Genomic DNA, 20283 nt, shown 5'->3' with positions numbered 1-20283 from the left:
AACCCTCTTACTATTTTTTATGTTATTTTTCGTTTTCGTTTTGCTTGCTTGTGTACAGGAACCAATGACTCTGGTTTAGCATGTGAAGCTCGTATCTCAATCATTGCATTTTGATAAGGCCCGGGGCTTGCAACGCTCTCCAACCATGCTTGTCTCTGTCCACACGTCAACAAAGAAGGCGGGAGGGCGTGCAACCCATGCCAGTTTCCATTGCCCTGGCCAAGCGATGACGAGCCTCGACGACCGGGCGATGATGAAGAAAAAATTTCCAACGGGGGGGGGGGGGGGGGGGGTGCCCCACGGTTTTGTGGAGTGTTTTGGCGCCATCGTAGAGGTACGCACTGGCGAACGAGAGAGACGCACGCAATGGGCTGGTGCTTATCATACACACCCCGCCATTTGTAGGACAGGCCGGTGGCCTGAACGTATCGTATCGATAAGACGACGACATCGCGGGCATCTTAATATCAACGACGTCTCTTGGGACGGATGCTGGGGAGTGGTAGCCGGCATCTGTGGACGGCTATGTCACTCCGCTTTCCATTCAGCTAATGGCTGCTGTATGTGTCTAGATGGCAGTAGTAGTTCTTTCTACAACCGTCTACCGGAATACGTGTAGAAATGCGGTGGCAACGGGAGGTGGGACACATACTAAGGGCATTTCGCTGTCTCTCGAGTTCCAGAAGTGTAGACAACCAACACAAGAGGCAATCAGGTTCAGGAGACTCTAATCTGAACCCCGGATGTTGAACGTCCAGCTGTTACTGTCCAGGAATGTTTTCAGGGGCGAAGACACACGGAGGCTAATGCCGTTGTCCAACCCGCGCGGTTCATTCGGCCAGATTCGTCGATCCATCTAGCCTCAAGGGCCAGGCTCAATGGGCAGCATGCTTGGCAGCCTGGACCACAGCGCCCCATCGGCACTCCACCAATCCTCGCCCTCACTGCCATGTAACTTGTACGTGTCTGTACTAGAGAAGAATGGGGGCAGTAAGCCAGTACGAAGGGGCGGACAAAGGCCCAGACGGACTTGGACGTGCGAGGTGACGGCCACGGCGTCTGAATGATTCAAGGACAAATCGGGCAGGCCGTGGCAAAAAGGGATAGGCCCGAATGGTCCGGAACACCAGAGAACCCAATTCTAGCTGGCTATGACGAGCACTGCTAGCTTCCACAGGCGCTTCGAGAAAAACTTTGATAATGGTGATGTCGGGCCAAACGTAAGGCGAGAAAAGACGAGACGAGCCGTTTTCACATGGACAGTCGTCGTACCCGAATATGATACGTGGGGAACCGGGGTGTGTGTGTGTGTGTGTGTGTGTGAACTTTCTGGTAGATTTATAATAAGTGTGTAGGTACAGATAAGTGAAAGAAAAATTAATTCAAAAAGTCAGGGACGTTCCCCATGGGAAAGTCAAAATCTGTTGGAGGGTTTTTAGCGCCGTTCCTCGCATGTGCCTTTGCCGAAGCCCTTGGCCACTTAGCCATTCCGGACATTGCAGAGACAAGACCGCCTTGGACAAGTGCCTCAGTACCTGTGAAGGAGGTGAGCCGGGTGGCGAAGCTGAGGCGAAGGGGGGTGGATTGTGAGATCTGTCCCCGTCCACCGCAGCGTAGCGCAGCGCAGTAACACGGCCACCAGTGACATTATGCCCTTCTGATATTTCCGTCTCTCAGCCGAGATGACTCAGGCAGCCTGAGAACGACAGGGGACGGGCGGTTACACATGGAGGATGGCCGTCTCACCCACCCCTTTTGCCCCTTTCCCCATACTCAAACTGCCTAGGTATGTAGAAACACGGGATAAGACAGGGCATATCAAGAACTGAACCGAGCCACGGATCACGCTGGGGGAAGGCTAACGACGTGAATGTCCGCCACCATGGGCCTTGCCATCAACGGCAAGGTGACAAGGCAAGGCCAGCATGCCAGGCTTCAAAGGATAGGCCGGGGAGAAATAATGCCCATATACATGGTCCAAAGGTCGTCCTCGGTGTTTCCAGTCCGCAACACCTAGGGCAGAGACGACGACGACCGGGAAATGTGGTATTTTGGAGGTTAGCTCCGTCTGGCACAGTGCCGAGCCCTATGCTCTGAGAATTGAGAGTCACAAGGCTGGCTACATGGAAAGCAAAGCCAATATGGCTTGCCTCAACGCTAGGTACAAGTAGGCAGGACTTAGAGGACGGTCACATATTGATGGTGTTCGTTGTAGGAAAAGAATTACTGTAGTAGCTGGGAACCACGGGAACCAACACAGCACGGTCGGCTCTGTACCAGGATCCCCCGGCCGAGGACAACTCAACGAGAATAAAAATAATAGACAGAATACTGTACCGAGGAGGCATCGGGTCCAAACCTGGCCTTCGCAGTGGTGACATGGCAAATGGCAAAGTGTCCGTGGGGCCGTCCAAATGGCTGGAGGGAATGCATTGGTGCATGAGCGGGCATTTTCCCACTCACCGCCCTTCCCGTGTAGCCCCTTACGGACTAGCGCGGGGTCAGATAAGAAATTTAACCCCTCCGATAAGGCATTACTCGCCAGGAGCCGTAGCGACACCCAACCACGCCCAGTCAGACAAGGCACGCATCTCCCCTCTGTCAGACAGTGGGCAGAAGAGGGAAGGAGGGGAGGAGGGAGGTTTCCGCAGTTTCTGATTTTTCGTCCTGTGGTGGGGCTACCCTTGCCGCTAGTGTCGCCGTCGCCGGGCCAGGAAGGAGAGGAGGGGCACAATTTTCAACTGGCAAGGAGGGAAGGAAGGAAGGGGGAGGGGGGAAAAAGTTTTTGGTGGGAAGGCGGCGACGATGGCGGGCGGCGGGTCAACGGGGGAAGGAGGGGCACAAAGTGACAAAAGTGACAAGAAATCAAGGAGGGACACGCTGCCAGCCAAGAGGTACCTATCCGTGCATACTGCCTAGTACCTAGGTAGACACAGGAACAGGTAGGTACCTTGTACGGAGTACAGGAAGGAGGAGGGGACGGGAGGCGACCAGAGAGAGACCTGTACTTGTTACCAAGGACTGATAACACAAAGCCAGGACGCAACAATTTTTTTTTCTTACGCTAGAGATAAAAATCTCCAGCCCGCCGCCCTCACCCCTCCTCTCTCTTTTTTTCCCTCTTCTCCTCTCTTCCTACTCTTGAACCCCTTCCTCTCCAAACCTCCCACTCCCTTTCTTCTTGGTTGTTCGTCTTCCTCCAGACGTATTTCCACTCAATCATTTCAACTTTCTTCCGTCTCCTGTTTGCGACGGTTTATCAAGAGCGAATCTCGCCCTGATCAAACCCCCGCCTTCGCAAGAAGTTCAAGAGACAAATTCTCTCCGAAGCGCCATCTAGAGCAGAAGAATAGCGATCCTCCAGTCGTCTTTTCTTCCCGCGGGCCTTCCCATCCTCCAAACCGATCTCCTCCGTCGCCTTTTCGGTTACGATAGAGCATAGAATTTGCATCTAGACGCTTTAGACGTTCAGACAAGCGAGTTTTCTTCCTCGTCAATACTACTCAACAAATCACTCCTCCCGATCGACATAATACCAACCGCCATAATGTCTTCCGAGAACGCCCAGTCTGTCAAGGTTTTGGACGAGCTTATGCAGAAGCTCACCATCTCCAAGGAGGCTGCTGAGATCAAGGAGTCTTCCGCTGCTCTGGCCTCTTTCATGAACGGCCGCATCGAGGACCAGGATGTTCCCACCAAGTAAGTTGCAGCCACTTTTCCATACAGCCCAAGCCTGCGAATTTTCAGGGGCCCATCCTCTGAGCCACTGTGCCCACGGGGGCGTTTCTCCAAATGTTTTGGAAATTTTCGCTTTTCCCCCCCTTCCGCCCTGGCACTTCACCCCTCGGTCGGGTTTCCCACCGACCCGCTGCGACGCAAGATGGCCGATCCTGGCCACTAAGCGGCGAGCTAATTTGGTGCCCACACAATTTTTTTTCCCCCGAACATCAGCACTGACAAGGATTTCCCCGCAGGAGCATCGAGGCCTTGAGGAAGTTGTTCAACAACAAGAAGGACGCTGCCGCCCGTGAGAAGGCAGCCCTTGCCATCACCTCCATCGCCCAGCACTCCGAGGTCTCTGCCCACGTCGAGCCCTTCCTCGTCGCCCTTCTTCCCGATGTCCTTGCCGCCGCTGGCGACAAGATCACCGGTGTCAAGAATGCCGCCACCCAGGCCGCCCTCGCCATCGCTGAGGCCATCAACCCCAACGCTGTCAAGGGTATCTTCGAGCCTGTCAAGAAGTCTCTCCTCGAGGCCCAGAAGTGGCAGGAGAAGATGGCTGCCCTTGACGTCCTTGAGACCGTCATCCGCACTGCCCCCGCCCAGGTCGGCTACCGCGTCCCCGACTTGATCCCCGTCGTCTCCGAGTCCATGTGGGACACGAAGAAGGAGGTTAAGGAGCGCGCCTACAAGACCATGGAGGCCATCTGCCAGCTCATTGTCAACCGTGATATCGAGCGCTTCATCCCCGAGCTCATCAAGTGTATCGCCAAGCCTGAGAACGTCCCCGAGACTGTCCACTTGCTCGGTGCCACCACCTTCGTCACTGAGGTCCAGGAGCCTACTCTTGCCCTCATGGTTCCCCTGCTTGACCGTGGTCTCGCTGAGCGTGAGACTGCCATCAAGCGTAAGGCCGCCGTCATTGTCGACAACATGTGCAAGCTCGTCGACGACCCTAACATTGTTGCTCCCTTCTTGCCCAAGATGATGCCTGGTCTCCAGAAGAACTACGACAACTTGGCCGATCCCGAAGCCCGTGAGAAGACCAAGCAGGCCCTCGACACCCTCACCCGTGTCGGCAATGTTGTTGACGGCAAGATTCCCGAGGTTCGCCACGACTCCGACCTTGACGTCGTTCTCCCTAAGCTCAAGGAGTCCATCCCCTCCAAGCACAAGTCCAAGGTCGACAAGCTTGAGATCGTTCTCCAGTACGCTGCCAGCATTGCTGGCCAGCTTATTGACGAGAAGGAGATTGAGTCTGTTGTCTGGACCGAGGCCCTCAAGCCTTACATCACCGTCATTGTCGGTGACGAGGATGCCCAGAAGGTCGTTGACGACTTCCGCAAGCGTGCTTCTCCCGGTGCCGCCGACGAGGCCGAGGTCGACCCCGATGATGAGGAGGGTGAGGACCTTTGCAACTGCACTTTCTCTCTCGCCTACGGTGCCAAGATTCTGCTTAACCAGACTCACCTCCGTCTCAAGCGTGGTCAGCGCTACGGTCTTTGCGGTCCCAACGGTTCCGGCAAGTCCACCCTCATGCGTGCCATCAACAACGAGCAGGTTGAGGGTTTCCCTAAGCAGTCCGAAGTCAAGACCGTCTTCGTCGAGCACGACCTTGACTCTGCTGACACTGAGATGACTACCATCGACTGGACTATGAAGAAGCTCCAGGATGCCGGTGTCGATACCTCCCAGGCCGATGTCGAGGCCAAGCTGAACGAGTTCGGCTTCACCGAAAGCATGGTTAAGGGTGAGATCTCCGCCCTTTCTGGTGGTTGGAAGATGAAGCTCGCTCTGTGCCGTGCCGTCTTCGAGGCCCCGGATATCCTGCTCCTCGACGAGCCTACCAACCACTTGGACGTGAAGAACGTTAAGTGGCTGGAGGACTACCTTTGCAGCTCCCCCTGCACGTCCATCATCGTCTCCCACGACTCTGCCTTCCTCGACAACGTCTGCCAGCACATTGTCCACTACGAGCGCTTCAAGCTCAAGCGCTACCGTGGTAACCTCAAGGAGTTCGTCAAGAAGAACCCTGCTGCCAAGTCCTACTACGAGCTTAGCGACTCCGAGATGGAGTTTACCTTCCCCGAGCCCGGTTTCCTTGAGGGTGTCAAGACCAAGGCCAAGGCCATTCTGCGTGCCAGCAAGATGTCCTTCCAGTACCCCGGTACGAGCAAGCCTCAGATCCAGGACATCTCGTTCCAGTGCTCTCTCGGCTCCCGTATTGCTGTCATCGGTCCCAACGGTGCCGGCAAGTCTACCCTCATCAATGTCCTCACCGGTGAGCTCGTCCCCACCCAGGGTGAGATCTACCAGCACGAGAACATCCGTATCGCCTACATCAAGCAGCACGCTTTCGCCCACATCGATAACCACCTGGACAAGACCCCCTCTGAGTACATCCAGTGGCGTTTCCAGACTGGTGAGGATCGTGAGACGATGGACCGTGCCAACAAGATTATCACCGATGCCGATGAGGAGGCCATGAACAAGATCTTCAAGATCGAGGGTACCCAGCGCCGCATCATTGGCATCAACGCCCGCAGAAAGTTCAAGAACTCTTACGAGTACGAGTGCTCTTTCGCCATTGGCGACAACGTTGGTCAGAAGAACGAGCGCTGGACTCCCATGATGTCCGCTGACAACGTCTGGCTGCCCCGTAACGAGCTTCTGGCTTCTCACCAGAAGATGGTTGCTGATGTCGACATGAAGGAGGCTCTTGCCTCTGGTCAGTTCCGCCCTCTGGTTCGCAAGGAGATCGAGAGCCACTGCGCCAACTTCGGCCTTGACGCTGAGCTGGTTTCCCACTCCCGCATGCGCGGTCTGTCTGGTGGTCAGCGTGTCAAGGTTGTCCTTGCCGCCTGCTCTTGGCAGCGCCCTCACTTGATTGTCCTCGACGAGCCCACCAACTACCTCGACCGTGACTCTCTCGGTGCCTTGTCCAAGGCCCTGAAGAAGTTCGAGGGTGGTGTCATCATCATTACTCACTCTGCTGAGTTCACCAAGAACATCACTGAGGAGGTCTGGGCTGTCATGGACGGCAAGATGACCCCTTCAGGTCACAACTGGGTACAGGGCCAGGGTTCTGGTCCTCGCCTTAAGGGTGACGATGCTGAGGAGGAGGAGAAGTTCGACGCCATGGGCAACAAGATTGTCAGCACCAAGAAGAAGGCCAAGCTGACGTCTTCCGAGCTCCGCAAGAAGAAGAAGGGTAAGTTGATATTTCCATCCATCACCTGACGATTTTGGTGTCACAGATTTGCTGACTTTCATTTTTAGAGCGCATGGCCCGCCGCAAGCGTGGCGAGGAGGTTTTCTCCGACGAGGACGACATCTAAACAAGTCGCTACGAGATCGCTTTCCTTCCATTTGTCACAAGCCTTACAAAAGTCTGTTTTTCGGTAACGCGGGTTGCATGGTACGGGCCTGTTTATGATTTCTTTGACGATCACCCATGAGATTCCCCTTTGAAATGAAACCGCCGGATGAGGAATGACCACTCGCTGTGGGATTGGAGGATCCTGCGGGCGAGGAGATAGGTTCCTGGCGACAGGGAATGAGGGGGTAAGAATAAGAGTAGAAAGAGTAAATAGACGGCAATACAAGCCATAGACACTTCAACTTGGGTTTTCCATCACGATACGATCATTGATGCCGTTTGTCTATAATGTCACGATGCTGAATGCCCTTGAATTGTAGTACCCTTGGCGTAGTACGAAATGTAGTTAGTTTGTTTGAATCACAATTGTATGAAAAGCAGTCCTGTTGCGCCTCGCTGACTAACTATATTCTCTCCTACGTACCACTGCCTCATCAGCTGCATATGACCTTCCTTGTCCTCCTATTCGCTGTGTTCCTCTCATTGACGTCTCGACAACTGCTCAATGCCAACCTACCGTCAGGACTGAGGGAAGGCGCCCATGGTGACACACGAAGTCTCCCTTGACAATGGCTTCAGAGGATGGCCTGCATTCAACGGCAGTTTGGCCCCCCTTGATCCGTCCATTGTTCTCGACAAGTGTTGATCCTCCTGCCAAGTCAGGAATACAAAGCACTAGATGCGGTCGGTGGACTGATTTTGTCACACACAATAATGGCCTGTAGTCTTCCTCATCTATGCCGTCAAGCCCCGGATCGGACACGCTAACTGAGTCTCGGACGACATTTGATTTTCGTTTCTGTTAATGTCGTGTCACTGGAGGCGTATCCGCCGTACCGTATCACATCACTCACGGTACCAGGAGTTAAATACAACAACAACAACAACAACATATCACTCACAGCTGGGACGCGATACCAAAGTTCCCCGCGAAGGCTCATCGCCCCCTTCCCCCCCTTCTTTTTTTTTTTAACACTGGCAAGGAAGCGATGGCACCAGAGCCGTGGTGGCTACAAACTCAGCCCCCAGAGGTGGACCCCGACCGCCTTTCTGATCCTTCCCTCCCAAAACCCGACACCGTTCAGCTCGATTCGCTTTTTTGGGCAGAGAGCATCCAGCTGCTGCGTCTCGGCGGGCTCCGCGCCCACGAGTCCCAGATTCTGCAAGAGGTCGAGCCGTACACGCCGCGCCTGCCTAAAGGGCTTTCGGGGTACGGGAGCGAGGATTCTAGCGAGAACGAGGAGGACACGAGCAGCGACGACAAAGATGATTATAGCATCGACGACGAACAAGGCGGGACCTCCTTGTTTCCCATCCACAAGATGCCAACCGCCAAGCCACGTCCGTGGATGGAACGGGACTTCGTGGAAGTAGACGAGACCAAATGGTTCAAACTCTTCCGGAGGGAAAGGTGGGCGAGCTATTTGAATCAGGATCCTTTGCAGCTGTCGGTCGATATCAGCAACGACAAGGACTGGGCGAAGTTGAGCAGGGTCATAGAGATCGCGAACCGGATCCTTAGCGAGGCTGTAAACCAGCAGTGGTGAGTTTCCCTTCATTTTCTCATACCTACCTACTTGAAACAAGGTCCAAGAATCGGAAAAAATGACGTGGCTACCTAGGCTAGCGACTTTCCTCGATCCACAAGCCCGCGATACCCGCGGCCCCGTCTCCTCCGGGAACCGCATCACATCCTGGGACAACACCGTCGTCCACCGCGCCGTCCCCGTCCCGCCCCACGCCCGTCCCGGCAGGAAGCAGGCCTGCAAGGCTCTCGACGATTTCGCCGAGTCCATCTTCTGGGGATTCCACATGCCGGATGAGTATGCTGGCGTGGCCGGTAAGACAGGTGCCTACTGGGGCAAGGACGGGCGCTGGTCTCGCTTCATGACGCTGACGCTGACGTTGATGGAGCCGGTATTCCGGGAGAAAACGCGCGGAGACCCAGAGGGAAGGCAATGTGCGGTTGGGATGGCCCATGTTGTGAGTCTATAACATCACTTCTTCCACCCCTAACCCGTTTCGTCGAGATGATTGTTGACCGTGCCATCCGCTGGTTTCGCAGATGCTCCACGAGCTGTCGGTATGTTATTCTACCCCCCCCACATGTGGCTATTTGGCGGAAAGGAACTCTTGGCTAAAGTACAACAGCATTCGCTCTCTGGCTATTTTCACGAAAAAATGCCTAGGTCACACAAAAACATGCCCTGTATGACAAATGAGCTTGTAAGTTGGCTTGCCGCGTTCCCCTCTTTCCTGGACCCTCGCCCCTTTTTCTGGCTGATGGCTTTGATTTAGTTCTTCAAAGAGGAAAGGTGGGCAGAGGCGGGCTACTCTTTCGAGTCGGCTGTGTTTGGTACTACCCCCAAAGACTCCTGGTCGATTTCGAACGACCGTATCCAATACATCGGTATGTGCGGGATGACCCCCGAAACATGCGCGAGCAGCGCACACTGTAGGTACGACGGCTGGGCCCCTGAAAACCCCTTCCTCGATATGGCGCTGGGCATCCCCGCCATCTTCCCCTGCGCGATGACGACGTCCGACTTCTGGGACGTGCATGTTAGAAAGTACGGCTATCCCAGCCTCCGGTGGACATGGGTCTGCGAGGGCCGGTACGAGACGAGCAACGGGGAGAGGCAGATGCGGCCCGCCAAGATAATGGGTCGGCCGTACAGTTACTCGAGGTACGACGAGCTCAACCGGAGCATGAAGGCCGTGGCGCAAAAACTGCGCATCAGGCGCCTCCACGTAAAGTGGCTGCGGCCGTGGTACGCCCAAGAGTACGCCTTTTGGTCCAGGACGTTGTACGCCGAGACCACATTGCGGTATACGCTGGGTTTGCTGTCGCACATGCTCTGCGGCTACTCCTTCCAGAACGAAGCCAAGGCGAACCTTTGCATCAAAGAGCTATTAAAGCCGCACAGCCGGCTATCCGACCTGGAGGGAGCCCGGCCCGAGAAGGCGAGGACGTCCAAGATGTTCTACCACGCCATGGGGTTCCTCGCCCAGGCGGCGCTACCCGTCCGGACGGGGACCATCACATATAGGGACAACGGCGTCGTCGAGTACCCGGACAGGTTGCGCCCGGCCCTGAGGCCCACTTTCGCCGGCGATCTCGCCCTCTTGGACCAAGTGACGAAATGGGGGAAGAGGGCGGCGGACGCGAAGAGGATCAAGACACTGTATGACGACGCCGCGCCTAGCCATGACAGAGAGCTGTGCATGAGCAACGCGCAACTGGCCTTCCGCCGCTGGCAACTGCTGGGGTTCGTTTCGACCCCGGTCGCCAGGGATTTCGAGCGCGAATGGCAGCTGCTGAGGCGGCAGATGGACCAGAGACCCCTCGACGACGCGCGGCTCGACTGGAGCCCCGGAACGTGGAAATTCCTGCGCCGCTATTTCGGCCAAGCGGACCATCAGGTGTCGGCCTCCGTCCGCCCGGGGGAGCAGATGGAGCAGAAGAGCGAAGGCGTTGACACCGACATACCGGCGGGGGCCATTGCCCGGCCGGCGATCCCCACCACGCTCGCCGCGCCCTCAGGGCCGGTGGCGGCGCCGTGGATTCCGTACTATAACCCCGGCGAGGTCGGCGATCACCAGAGACTCAATGGCATAAACAAGTGGTGTTGCGCGTGGACCGGGCGGGAAATGGCGATTTACGACGTGTCCGACCTCCTGGCAGGCGGGTCGTGGACCAAGGCCACGAGAGCCTACGTTACGATGCCTGTTACAACGTCCTTGTGTCGGGTGGCCCGCACGGACAACCTCAGCCAAGCATGGACCGACCGGTTCTCTACGGAACGGCCACTCGGCTACGTCGCGACAGCGCGCAGGATAGAGGACGTCAGGATCAACGACGGAAAGGAGGGGAGGCCGCGATGGGTTATGGCCGGAGAGGACGCGTATGACGTGACAAGTAGGTTTTCGGCAAGACACAAGCCCCTCTTAGACGATCGAAGAATAAGGAAGGAAACCCTAGTGTGAAGAAATCGCTGATGAAAGCTGTGGTGGCAGATGTCGAACTCCCTCCGGAGCTGCAGGACCTGGAGGTCATCTTCACCGAGGCTTCCCACGAAGACCCCGTCGCCGAGGCCGTCAATCGGGGATATCACCCGGATGTCATCCAAGCGGCCCTCCGCCCATACAGAATCGGCTGGGCCCAGAAAACAGAACCCGAAATACTCCACCTGAAGCATCACGTGTTCACGGCGAGCGAAGTCAAGTGGCACACGACCCGCGAGACCGGGATCTATATCATCATCCGGGGCAAGGTTTACGACTTCACGAGTGAGTACTAGTCCGTTTCGTTCACCTCTCTATTGACGACGGATGTTGAGCGGATGAACGCTCACATGTGACGGAAAGACTTTATCGACCTTCACCCCGGCGGGTCGTCCATCATCGCCCAGGTTGCCGGGACGGACGCGACGAGCGTCTGGGACAGGTTCCACGGCAGCCCCACGACGGAGTTTGGCTTCAATGCTCACCAGCATCTCGGGGTCCTGGAAATTGGGAGGGTCATAGAGGAGCGGTCCTCAACGGTCTTGACGCTGTCGCCCACCGAGATCTGTATCCGGGGCTACATCTACAGCAAAGACAGTGAGTAGTTCAGAGCCTGAAAAACCCTCGCGGTTTCCCAAAAGTGGGATCCATGCCGACTGGCCAAATGTCGTGAGCGAGATGAGACAGTAGAGTGCCTCTCAGCTAACCAGCTGGGCCCAACGCCAGAAATCAATGCGAACAACGACCGTGTTGACGTGCTCAACGGCTACTGGGGTACGGACGGCACCGCCGACATGGAGAAGCCGAACCCCTCCGAGGCGTACCTCCAGCTCTGGGAAACTCCCGGACTCATCGTCGCCAAGATGGTCCGCCCGACGACCGAACTCCCTTACATGAGCCCCAAGGTTCTGGAGAAGATGGACGGCAAAGAAAGACCAGACGGATTCAACGAGTCGTGGGTGTCTAGCGACTGCATCGTCTACAACGTCACTTGTGAGCGCCCCTTCCCCCTCTTCCCTCCTACCGCCTTCGGTGCTCGCCAGCTGAGTCATTCATTGCGATTCAGCGTTGGTGAGATACAGCAGTCCGACTCCGATTCTGGAAAAGTTGAAGTCGAGGGCTGGGTCGCGTCTTGACTACACGGTGGTAGATGACAGGGACCTGATCGATTTACTCACGAACAACTGCTCGCATCGTATCATCGGCCTGCTCCACACTCCCAAGCGTGGCCGCAACTCTGAAGAGAAGGCCGTCGCGTGGAAGACGTCGCACAGACTGACGCCAGCCACTACGCCAAAGGCCGTCCCACAGGCTGGTGGCTCGGCGGCCGCGGCGATGCCGACGCCAGCGCCGGCGTCATTCACGGTGCGGCCGCTGCGCCCGCTCAGGAAAAAGAAGAAGAACAATAATACCGGTACTGAGTACTCGTACCCGAAGCCCATCGACTCAGGGCTTCCGAGCACTCCGAACAACGAGCGAATGGGCGAACCGATGGACGAATCGTCGGATGGCCCGATTGACGACCCGATGGACATAAGTCGTATAGCAGCGAGGACGGTCCTGGAGCGAATGGGGTTTCCGGCGGAACTTGGGAGAGGTGCGAGCGGTCATGAAAGGAAGACCATGGGCTGGTGAGGATACAGAATTTGTTGGGGATGGATGAACAGCTTTTGCTGAGTTACGAATCCCCGGGGTCTGGTTTTTGTGTGGAGTGTTTGAAGGTTGATTATATCAACTCGGCTTTCTTTTCGCAATATTGGCTATTCCGATAGATTTCAATATAATTTTTGCATAACTACGCGAATAGTAAATTGATCAAGGATCTAACTCCCCCACCCTATATCCAAACCACCCCCGCATCCGAACCACCCGAAATTCCCGCATTTCCCCTCCTTCATTAACACCACTACCTTTTTCAAACTATCACAACAATTGCCATTTATCGCCAAATAACGCCATTTTTTCAGGATACCTTCTTTAAACCATTATAAAGCAATATTCCGAAGATAAGCTCCAATAGGCCCTCCTAGATATGCAGTCTAGGCAGTATAGCCTCTAGGCTGTTGCTTACAGATAGGGTATACTATATATAACACTTTAGTATTAATACTTTAGCAGGTAAAGCAGGAATACTGCCTTTAAAGATAGGCAGTACTTATCCTAGGCCTAAGAGGATAATCTAGCTGCCTATATTACCCTTTAATAGTCCCTTAGTAGATACGTTAACTATTAATAAGTAAAAGGCCTAGTAGAGCGTATAATAGGCAATAGGTATCCTCTTATAGGGAGGAAATAAATAGCCTAATTTATGTAGCAAAATCTATCTATTAGAACCCTCTAATCTAAAGTAATTAATACCTAGCAATAGGCAGCCTATTCCCCTAAGGTTATCTAGGATTTTTTTTATTACCTTAGCAGTATCCTTACTATCTAAAGGATTTATCTATCTAATAGATAGAATATAGATAAGACTAGTATTATAGAGGGTAAAGGGGGTAATAGGCTAGTACTAGGCTCTAAGGTATTATAATATATCTAGAAAAAGCAGCTAGGATCCTAGGCATAAGTATCTATTATTAAGTGTGTGTCTGCTGCTAGTAGCTCCTTACCCCCCTTAGTTATATATAAAGGTAAATTACTTTAGGCCTAGTAGTTCCTATCTAACCTTAATATATATAAGCTATAGCGATTTATAGTAACTAATAATAGCTAGATAACTAATAATACTGCCCTTAAATAGCTAGAGAAGGTCTTTATTTTATATACTAAGCCTGCCTAGCTAGAGGAGGCTAGACTACTAGTTCTTAATAAGTATTATAGCTATATAACTATTAATTTTATGTAGTAATACTAGTAGTATAATATATATTTACTATTTCTGCTGCTATACGCCTCTGCTGTCCTTTAGCCTCTAGATATAGTTATCTTTAGCTTATTAAAGCAGGCCTATTATAAGAAGGTTAGATATCTAGATAACTAGGTTATAGATTTAACTATTACTAGCAAAAAGGTATTCTTAAAGTGTTATTTTAAGGCCTATAAGGTATCTATTATATTTATTAATATTAGTAGTAGCTAGAGGTTATTTAGATTATAGCCTATATATATAAGACGCCCCTTATCTAACTTAATAGTAACTAGGGCCTATTAGATTATCTAGGCTAGCTAGTAGTTAAGTTAGCCTAGCAGCTAGTAGTAGGATAAAGCTAAATCTATTATCTTATAGTTAACCCCTTGTTGATCTGCTAATCTATAGTATTAACTACGCTAGTTAACCTAGCTAGCTAAGGATAGGCTAGATACCTATACTATTTGTTACCTATCTAGAAAGATATAAAAGGGCTATAATAAGCAGGTATCTAGAGCAGCCCTTCTAGAAAGGCAGGTTAACTTATTACAGGCCTAGTTAGATGATATACGGTTACGTAAGAGGAAAAAGGTCTGCCTATTGCCTAACAGCACCTTTGCTACTATAGAGGATATAATCTGGGCCTGAAGTCCGGATCCCGGCAATATAGATAGTCTGGATGAATCTAGGGCATCCGAATTGCCTAGCGAGGCCGAAAGTTACATATAGGTGGGCGGCAGAGATAGTGAAATAAGTGGTGATAGTGGTGGCGATGGTGGTGATGATGGTGGTTCGGATGTGGGGGTGGTTCGGATATAGGGTGGGGGAGTTAAGAGATCCAGCGAACTACGCAGAGTTGGTGCGTTGGAGGAAATCTGCTTCTTTCGCCTTATCAGTGGCTGGGCCGGCGTGGACACTTCTCTGGACTCTTTCCAACGACGCGCTCTCTGCCGTTCTCGATGGATCTTCCTTCAAGAAAACTGTGCCCATACTTGCTGCAACTCAAACTACAGAGTATTCTCGGGCTGACTTTTAAGCCGGGCGACGACGTGAAGTCGGCCCCACCTATGTTAGCATCGGATCCGGTGCCCTGTCCTGATCCGTCCGGCCTCACAGACAGAGAACGATCCAGCGAACCGAGAATGTTGATCTGGTTCTTGGGTTACTCCAAAACGACTGCCCCAACAAAGAGGTGTTGGCTAATAATAGCGCAGACGCAGGGGAACTGCTTGTTGTGCCCTGACAAAGCCCAACGTGCCGCCAGAAGGCTTTTCATCAAGTCCAAGGGAGTTGTTCCATGTTATTGTTGTGACGGATGCGGAGGTTTTATGCAGGTTGGAACATTAAACAAGCTTGAAAGTCAATGATACGATTGTCACATCAAGGGGCCTTTCAACCTTTTCCAAGGCTATTCTAGGAACCCAAGACTATGGACGCCCTTATGTTCTTTCGTCTGATTTTCAATTGAGCTATTGTTCTCCTAGGAATGACATCTTGGCCGGTTTCCAGTGTCACGGATGTCGATCCAATCGATTACACATCATATTAAAAGACTTTTGTGTAATTAGCCTAGGCATGATTGACTACTCTTTGAGACACCATGTCAATAGACCAAGGATGCCCGACTAGCTACCTTCATTCTTTTCTCGTGCTGGCAGCGATTGCCACAAAACTATTCGGGACTGTCGCTGTTCCTGTATTATTACCACCATCCCAACATTCTTGTTGTCATCATTTCCATATTTTGCTAGCACACTTTCTGGCTATACATCGACCAGCCGCTGACCCTATTAGTCAAGATGCCCATCCCCACCGAGGGTTGGGCAAGATACTACTGCGTAGGCAAGCCACGACCCCGAAGAACAGACGGCCTGTCATGGATCGATCCGGTATACCCTGACATCGATCCCGTGACGCTTGACCTCGAAGACCCGTCTCTCGGCCGAGTCCCTCAACCAGCTCCACCTCAACTCGATGATCTCTATATCTCGGAGGTACAGCAGATCAACAAGCAATACGGCCTGCGGACTTGGGAAGCTGCGGTCCTCGCCAAGCCTGAAGTCTACACTGCCGAAGATGAAGCGTCGCAGCTAGCCGGGAACACGATCAAGGTAGAGGAGTGGACATGGTTCCCGTTCTGGGCGAGAGACCGTTGGGTGATTGATTTCACCGTGCCCCCCAACTGGTCGAACGAATGGACTACTGAGCACCTTTGGAGCGCCCAGGACCCAGAAGTTTGGGGGGTGCTCCGGCAAGCCATCCAACTTGCGGAAAACATGCTCAGAAGTTGTCTTCTAACACCCTGGTACGTTTCTATCAGTGCTTTGGCACTTTCAAGATCCATCGCACGTAGATATATCCCCATGAATGCGTCAGCTTACATGTGTTTCCAGGTTTCAAGCGCTCGTTAACGCGAGAAACCTCACATCCGCCTTGAAAGAAGTACCCCTCGGCTCCGGCCAGTGGGGCAATGTCTGGCGGATGCAATCCCCTCCACCTTGGCTCCTCACTACAGAGGACACAATCGAGGTGCTGTCGCGTCTTTTTGACCAAAGGCTGCAATGGTCGTTCAACGACAAGTCCACTCAGGCGTTGTACGAACCGACCGGGACCACTCATGGGCTGACGTTTTCCGTGAACGGATCCCTGACCGGGCCAATCGCCATCTTCATCGACATTCTTGAAATCAAAACGATCATGAGTCCGAAGACAACCGAGAACTCTAGAAAGACGGCGATGGTCAACCTGGCTGATACGGTAAGATCCGGTTTCTGCAAATAACTCTTGGAGCTTTATACTGACTTTGTCTCGGTCAAGCTTGTGCATGAACTCATGGTGAGCCTCCCTCCTTGCCATAGCATCAGGATTTAAACGTTTTCGCCCATTTGTCCCGTAAAATGTCTGATGCATAATTGCTCACCATGTATGGCACCTGGCTTTTAGCATGCAATCTTTCTGTGCCACAGAACCAATGGAGCTGTGGTGTATCACCTGGGACAGCCGCACAGAAACCTCGAACTTGTGAGTCCCAAATTCTAGGCCATGCATAAAGTTTCAAACAGCCAACCATAGCACAGTTTGGTCCCTACGAACACCAGGCGGAACTCGGCCAATCGTGGGAGAAAGCAACGTTCGGCGGCAAAATGTCGTTAGTCACCACAGAGGAGACCGCTGAGTACTTTCATACAACAACTGGCGCAACTCTGGTCTTGGGGTTTACGGAATGGCCTCTTTACTGGGAAAATTACGGATCGACATTCGACGAACCCAGGGACACCCTAGCGCTGCTGACGAAATGGCCTGTACCAGCATTGTGGCAGCAGTGTCTTTCGTCCCAAGATTTCTGGGACCGGTTGGTGGCCAAATTCGGGCCCGTCTGCCTCAGAATACCCAAAATGCTTTCAGCAACGACTGTTCTGGGCAACGATGGATACCCGAGGCCTTACCTCTATCCGAGAGACACCACGGCTCGATGGGTGTCCGACTTCGCACCCCCTCTGTTTTGCGAAAAGTCAATCAAGTTTCTAGCCAGGAAGCTGCATGCAAGGAGGCAGAAGTACCTCGAGATCCGCCCGTGGTTCTCCGACACGTTCGCTATGTGGCAGCTCACTCCATGGAACGCGCGAAGGTACCGCGAGGAGCTCTGCTGGCTAAAGGACGTTGCGCTTATTCGGAAGAACGATCGACACGAAGCTGATGCACAAGAAATCCTCGAGCGCTGGATATCTCCCTTTCAAGTGGGGATGAACCCAGATGGATCTCTGGGGTCATTTGTTCCTGCCTACTATCAAGATATGCCGCTCAGGGTTGGCATCACAGTGTGGTTCTGGCGTGCGTTGGGGTACCTGTTATATGCATCCCTACCCGGAAGAATGGCAAAGATAACGCCTACTAAAATTCCGAGAGGCCTTGTGACAACCCGTTGGTCCTTGAATAAGAGTCTTCCCATCAGTGCCGCTCAAGAGAAAGATGCCCTTGACACCATACAAAAAGCAGAAGCGAATCGATGGAAGTATCCCGAGATCCACCTGGGAGCTAGGCATACGCAAGATGAAGCGCCTTCGTCAGTGCGAAGAATCCGACTGGAAGCCGTCGGTCTGGCAAGGTCCGCGTTCGATACCTTTGAGCTTGTCTGCATCCGGCTCGCCGGGTTGAAGGAGGCATTCGAAGCCGCGTGCGTCAGCATGGAAGCCCAGATCGAGGCCAGCCGGGAGAACGACTACATGTCGTGGCTGGACTTCGACTTCGACATGCCGCCCTATCCTGGGACGACAGAAGACGGGAGCGCATTGGGGATCTTGGAATTCTGGGCGGTAGGGAAGAACTGGAAACAGCCGTCAGCGATGGAGTACGAAGATGCTGCCGGTGAGGTGCTTCGTGGAGAAGACCCTGCCATCTCCATGCAGACCAACAGCCTTCCATTCTTCGCGATGGCAGGCCTGGCAGGCGCGCCGTTCAAGTCTGTGGAACGCCCTCGTCGACGACATCATGTTCCCTATTGCACCATTGCCGAGTTATACGACCACTCTGAACGGCTGAAAGAGCCCCTCGTCCTCGTCGAAAACGGATTTGAATTGAACGTATACAGATGTTCCACCGTTTGTCGGTCCCTTGGAGTGACAACAAGTGGGCTGGCTGTCTTGACCAAGCGGACATTCTATGGGAGGCAGCTGACGCGCCACGCCACGCAAAGACTTTATGACGCAAGCCATCCTGCCCTGGCGATAGCAAGAGTGGTGCGAGTCCTGCGACCCGAGGACATTGCTTTGGGCGATGGGAAAGATGGAAGGCCGTTTTGGATCAAGATGCAGCGCAGTGTCTTTGATGTCACCCGTAAGAGCACCCCGCGTATCAGTAAAGTATTCGAGAGAGAGAGAGCCATGCTAATCTCTGTAGACTTAACATGTCTGTCAGAACCAAGACTGACAGAACTGTTGCAAAGCGCTCCCGGCGGCGATCCATCCCGTAAGCTCCGAGAAGAAGGGTACAACCTGTTCGAAATCAGAAAGTCTCTTTCGAGCTGGAGGGTCGGCACTGTGGCGAACAAGCCTGCAACAATAAGAGACCGGCATTCTCTTCGTAATTTCACCCCGCGATCGCTTCGCAAACACGAATTCAGGGAGACGGGCATGTATATCTCGATTGAAAAGAGGGTGTACGACATCACGAGTAAGTCTGCCATGGTGCGCAAAGCATTCTGAATCCCATAGCTGACTTGTTTGAGACTATGCCGATTTGCACCCGGGAGGACTCCAGGCCTTGATTGAGAATGCTGGACGAGATTGCACTGAATTGTTCGATCAATACCACAGAGAGAATCGTGAACTCATCATTTCGAAGTTACAAGAACTCTACATCGGGAACCTGATTGAGCAACGACAGGAATATCAAGAGGACGAGTTCGAGGGTTTAGCGAACAAAGGTCTCATTCTCCCCCATGAGATCAGATTGGACAGGAGTGTCTACTCGGTTCAAGGTAAGGTGCAGATCAGTTGCAAGAAGATATTTGGTACAAGTTCTACTTGCTAAAACGGGAATCTTTCTAGCGCTCAAAGACTCGGATGAGCACAGCAAGTACGTCGACCTCGTGCATCAACTCTCTCCATACTTGGGCACAGACGCCACACAAGATCTGAAGCTCGAAGAGGGAGACGAAACACCACTGCTTCGGTTTGCTCGCTTGAGAGGCTACATTGTAGCAACCATTGAGAGAATTGGACGAGGTTTGCCAGAAATTGAGTTGAAGGAGCTTCGAACATATGACGGTCAGGTGGATGAGATCAAGAACTTGCAGAATGATTCTTTTGTTGCCGCGGACGAGATGGTCTACGACCTAACCGGTATGTTCTCTGCCTCAATGCTTTGGTGTTGATCACTCTATTAAGCACACTACATCCAGCTGCGATGCAATTTGGTTCACTCAATCCCAACTACGCCAGATTCAGACCATATCTGGGAGGTATCGTGACGAACACAGATCTCAAGTCCTATTTGATCCAGAATTGCTACGGCCTTATCTGCGCCGTTTTAGTGAAGAAAAGGCGACTTGGCGGTGGCGGAGGGCGCGTTGTCAAATGGAATTCAAAAAGACAGGCACCTCGTGAGTAGTACCTTAGCCACAGAGTATTCGAACGACTGCTGACTTGGCTCCTGCCAGTTCATTATAAAATGCCCATTTGGTTTGGCCAGCCGCCAAAGAAGAAAAAGCCACCACGCGACAACGAGGTCGCTCCTTATCCCGACACTGTTTGCCGGACTCGGAGGGGCCTGCAAGAAGAAGATTTCGAAAAGCAAGATATCTTCAAACCCTCCCCATCAAGAAGTTATCTTG

General features: G+C 52.9%; 5 protein-coding genes across 5 annotated transcripts; all 5 read left to right on the top strand.

Moving 5' to 3' along the window:
• Positions 1–3547: 3547 nt before the first annotated feature.
• On the top strand, positions 3548–7058 carry GLRG_09141 (ABC transporter; the record flags this gene model as incomplete). Its single annotated transcript, XM_008099826.1, has 3 exons — positions 3548–3699; positions 3975–6931; positions 7000–7058. 3 exons carry the CDS (start codon positions 3548–3550, stop codon positions 7056–7058), a joined length of 3168 nt encoding a protein of 1055 aa, XP_008098017.1.
• Positions 7059–8088: 1030 nt separating this feature from the next.
• GLRG_09140 (uncharacterized protein) lies at positions 8089–8646 on the top strand (the record flags this gene model as incomplete). The annotated part of the gene is made up of 1 exon (XM_008099825.1): positions 8089–8646. One exon carries the CDS (start codon positions 8089–8091, stop codon positions 8644–8646), a length of 558 nt encoding a protein of 185 aa, XP_008098016.1.
• A 58-nt stretch (positions 8647–8704) lies between these two features.
• On the top strand, positions 8705–9094 carry GLRG_09139 (uncharacterized protein; the record flags this gene model as incomplete). The annotated part of the gene is made up of 1 exon (XM_008099824.1): positions 8705–9094. The coding sequence occupies one exon, from the start codon at positions 8705–8707 to the stop codon at positions 9092–9094; it is 390 nt and encodes a 129-aa protein (XP_008098015.1).
• Positions 9095–9631: 537 nt separating this feature from the next.
• On the top strand, positions 9632–12739 carry GLRG_09138 (cytochrome b5-like Heme/Steroid binding domain-containing protein; the record flags this gene model as incomplete). Its single annotated transcript, XM_008099823.1, has 5 exons — positions 9632–11018; positions 11117–11389; positions 11468–11701; positions 11831–12175; positions 12255–12739. The coding sequence occupies 5 exons, from the start codon at positions 9632–9634 to the stop codon at positions 12737–12739; spliced, it is 2724 nt and encodes a 907-aa protein (XP_008098014.1).
• A 3012-nt stretch (positions 12740–15751) lies between these two features.
• Positions 15752–19824, top strand: GLRG_09137 (cytochrome b5-like Heme/Steroid binding domain-containing protein; the record flags this gene model as incomplete). The annotated part of the gene is made up of 8 exons (XM_008099822.1): positions 15752–16257; positions 16346–16709; positions 16770–16787; positions 17030–17783; positions 17949–18785; positions 18867–19121; positions 19177–19428; positions 19499–19824. 8 exons carry the CDS (start codon positions 15752–15754, stop codon positions 19822–19824), a joined length of 3312 nt encoding a protein of 1103 aa, XP_008098013.1.
• Between the last annotated feature and the right edge of the window lie 459 nt (positions 19825–20283).

Source organism: Colletotrichum graminicola (genome assembly GCF_000149035.1).
Source record: "Colletotrichum graminicola M1.001 genomic scaffold supercont1.45, whole genome shotgun sequence".
Taxonomy (NCBI): Eukaryota; Fungi; Ascomycota; class Sordariomycetes; order Glomerellales; family Glomerellaceae; genus Colletotrichum; species Colletotrichum graminicola.
The sequence above is the reverse complement of the archived record's forward strand: the minus strand, read 5'-3'. Positions and strand labels throughout refer to the sequence as shown.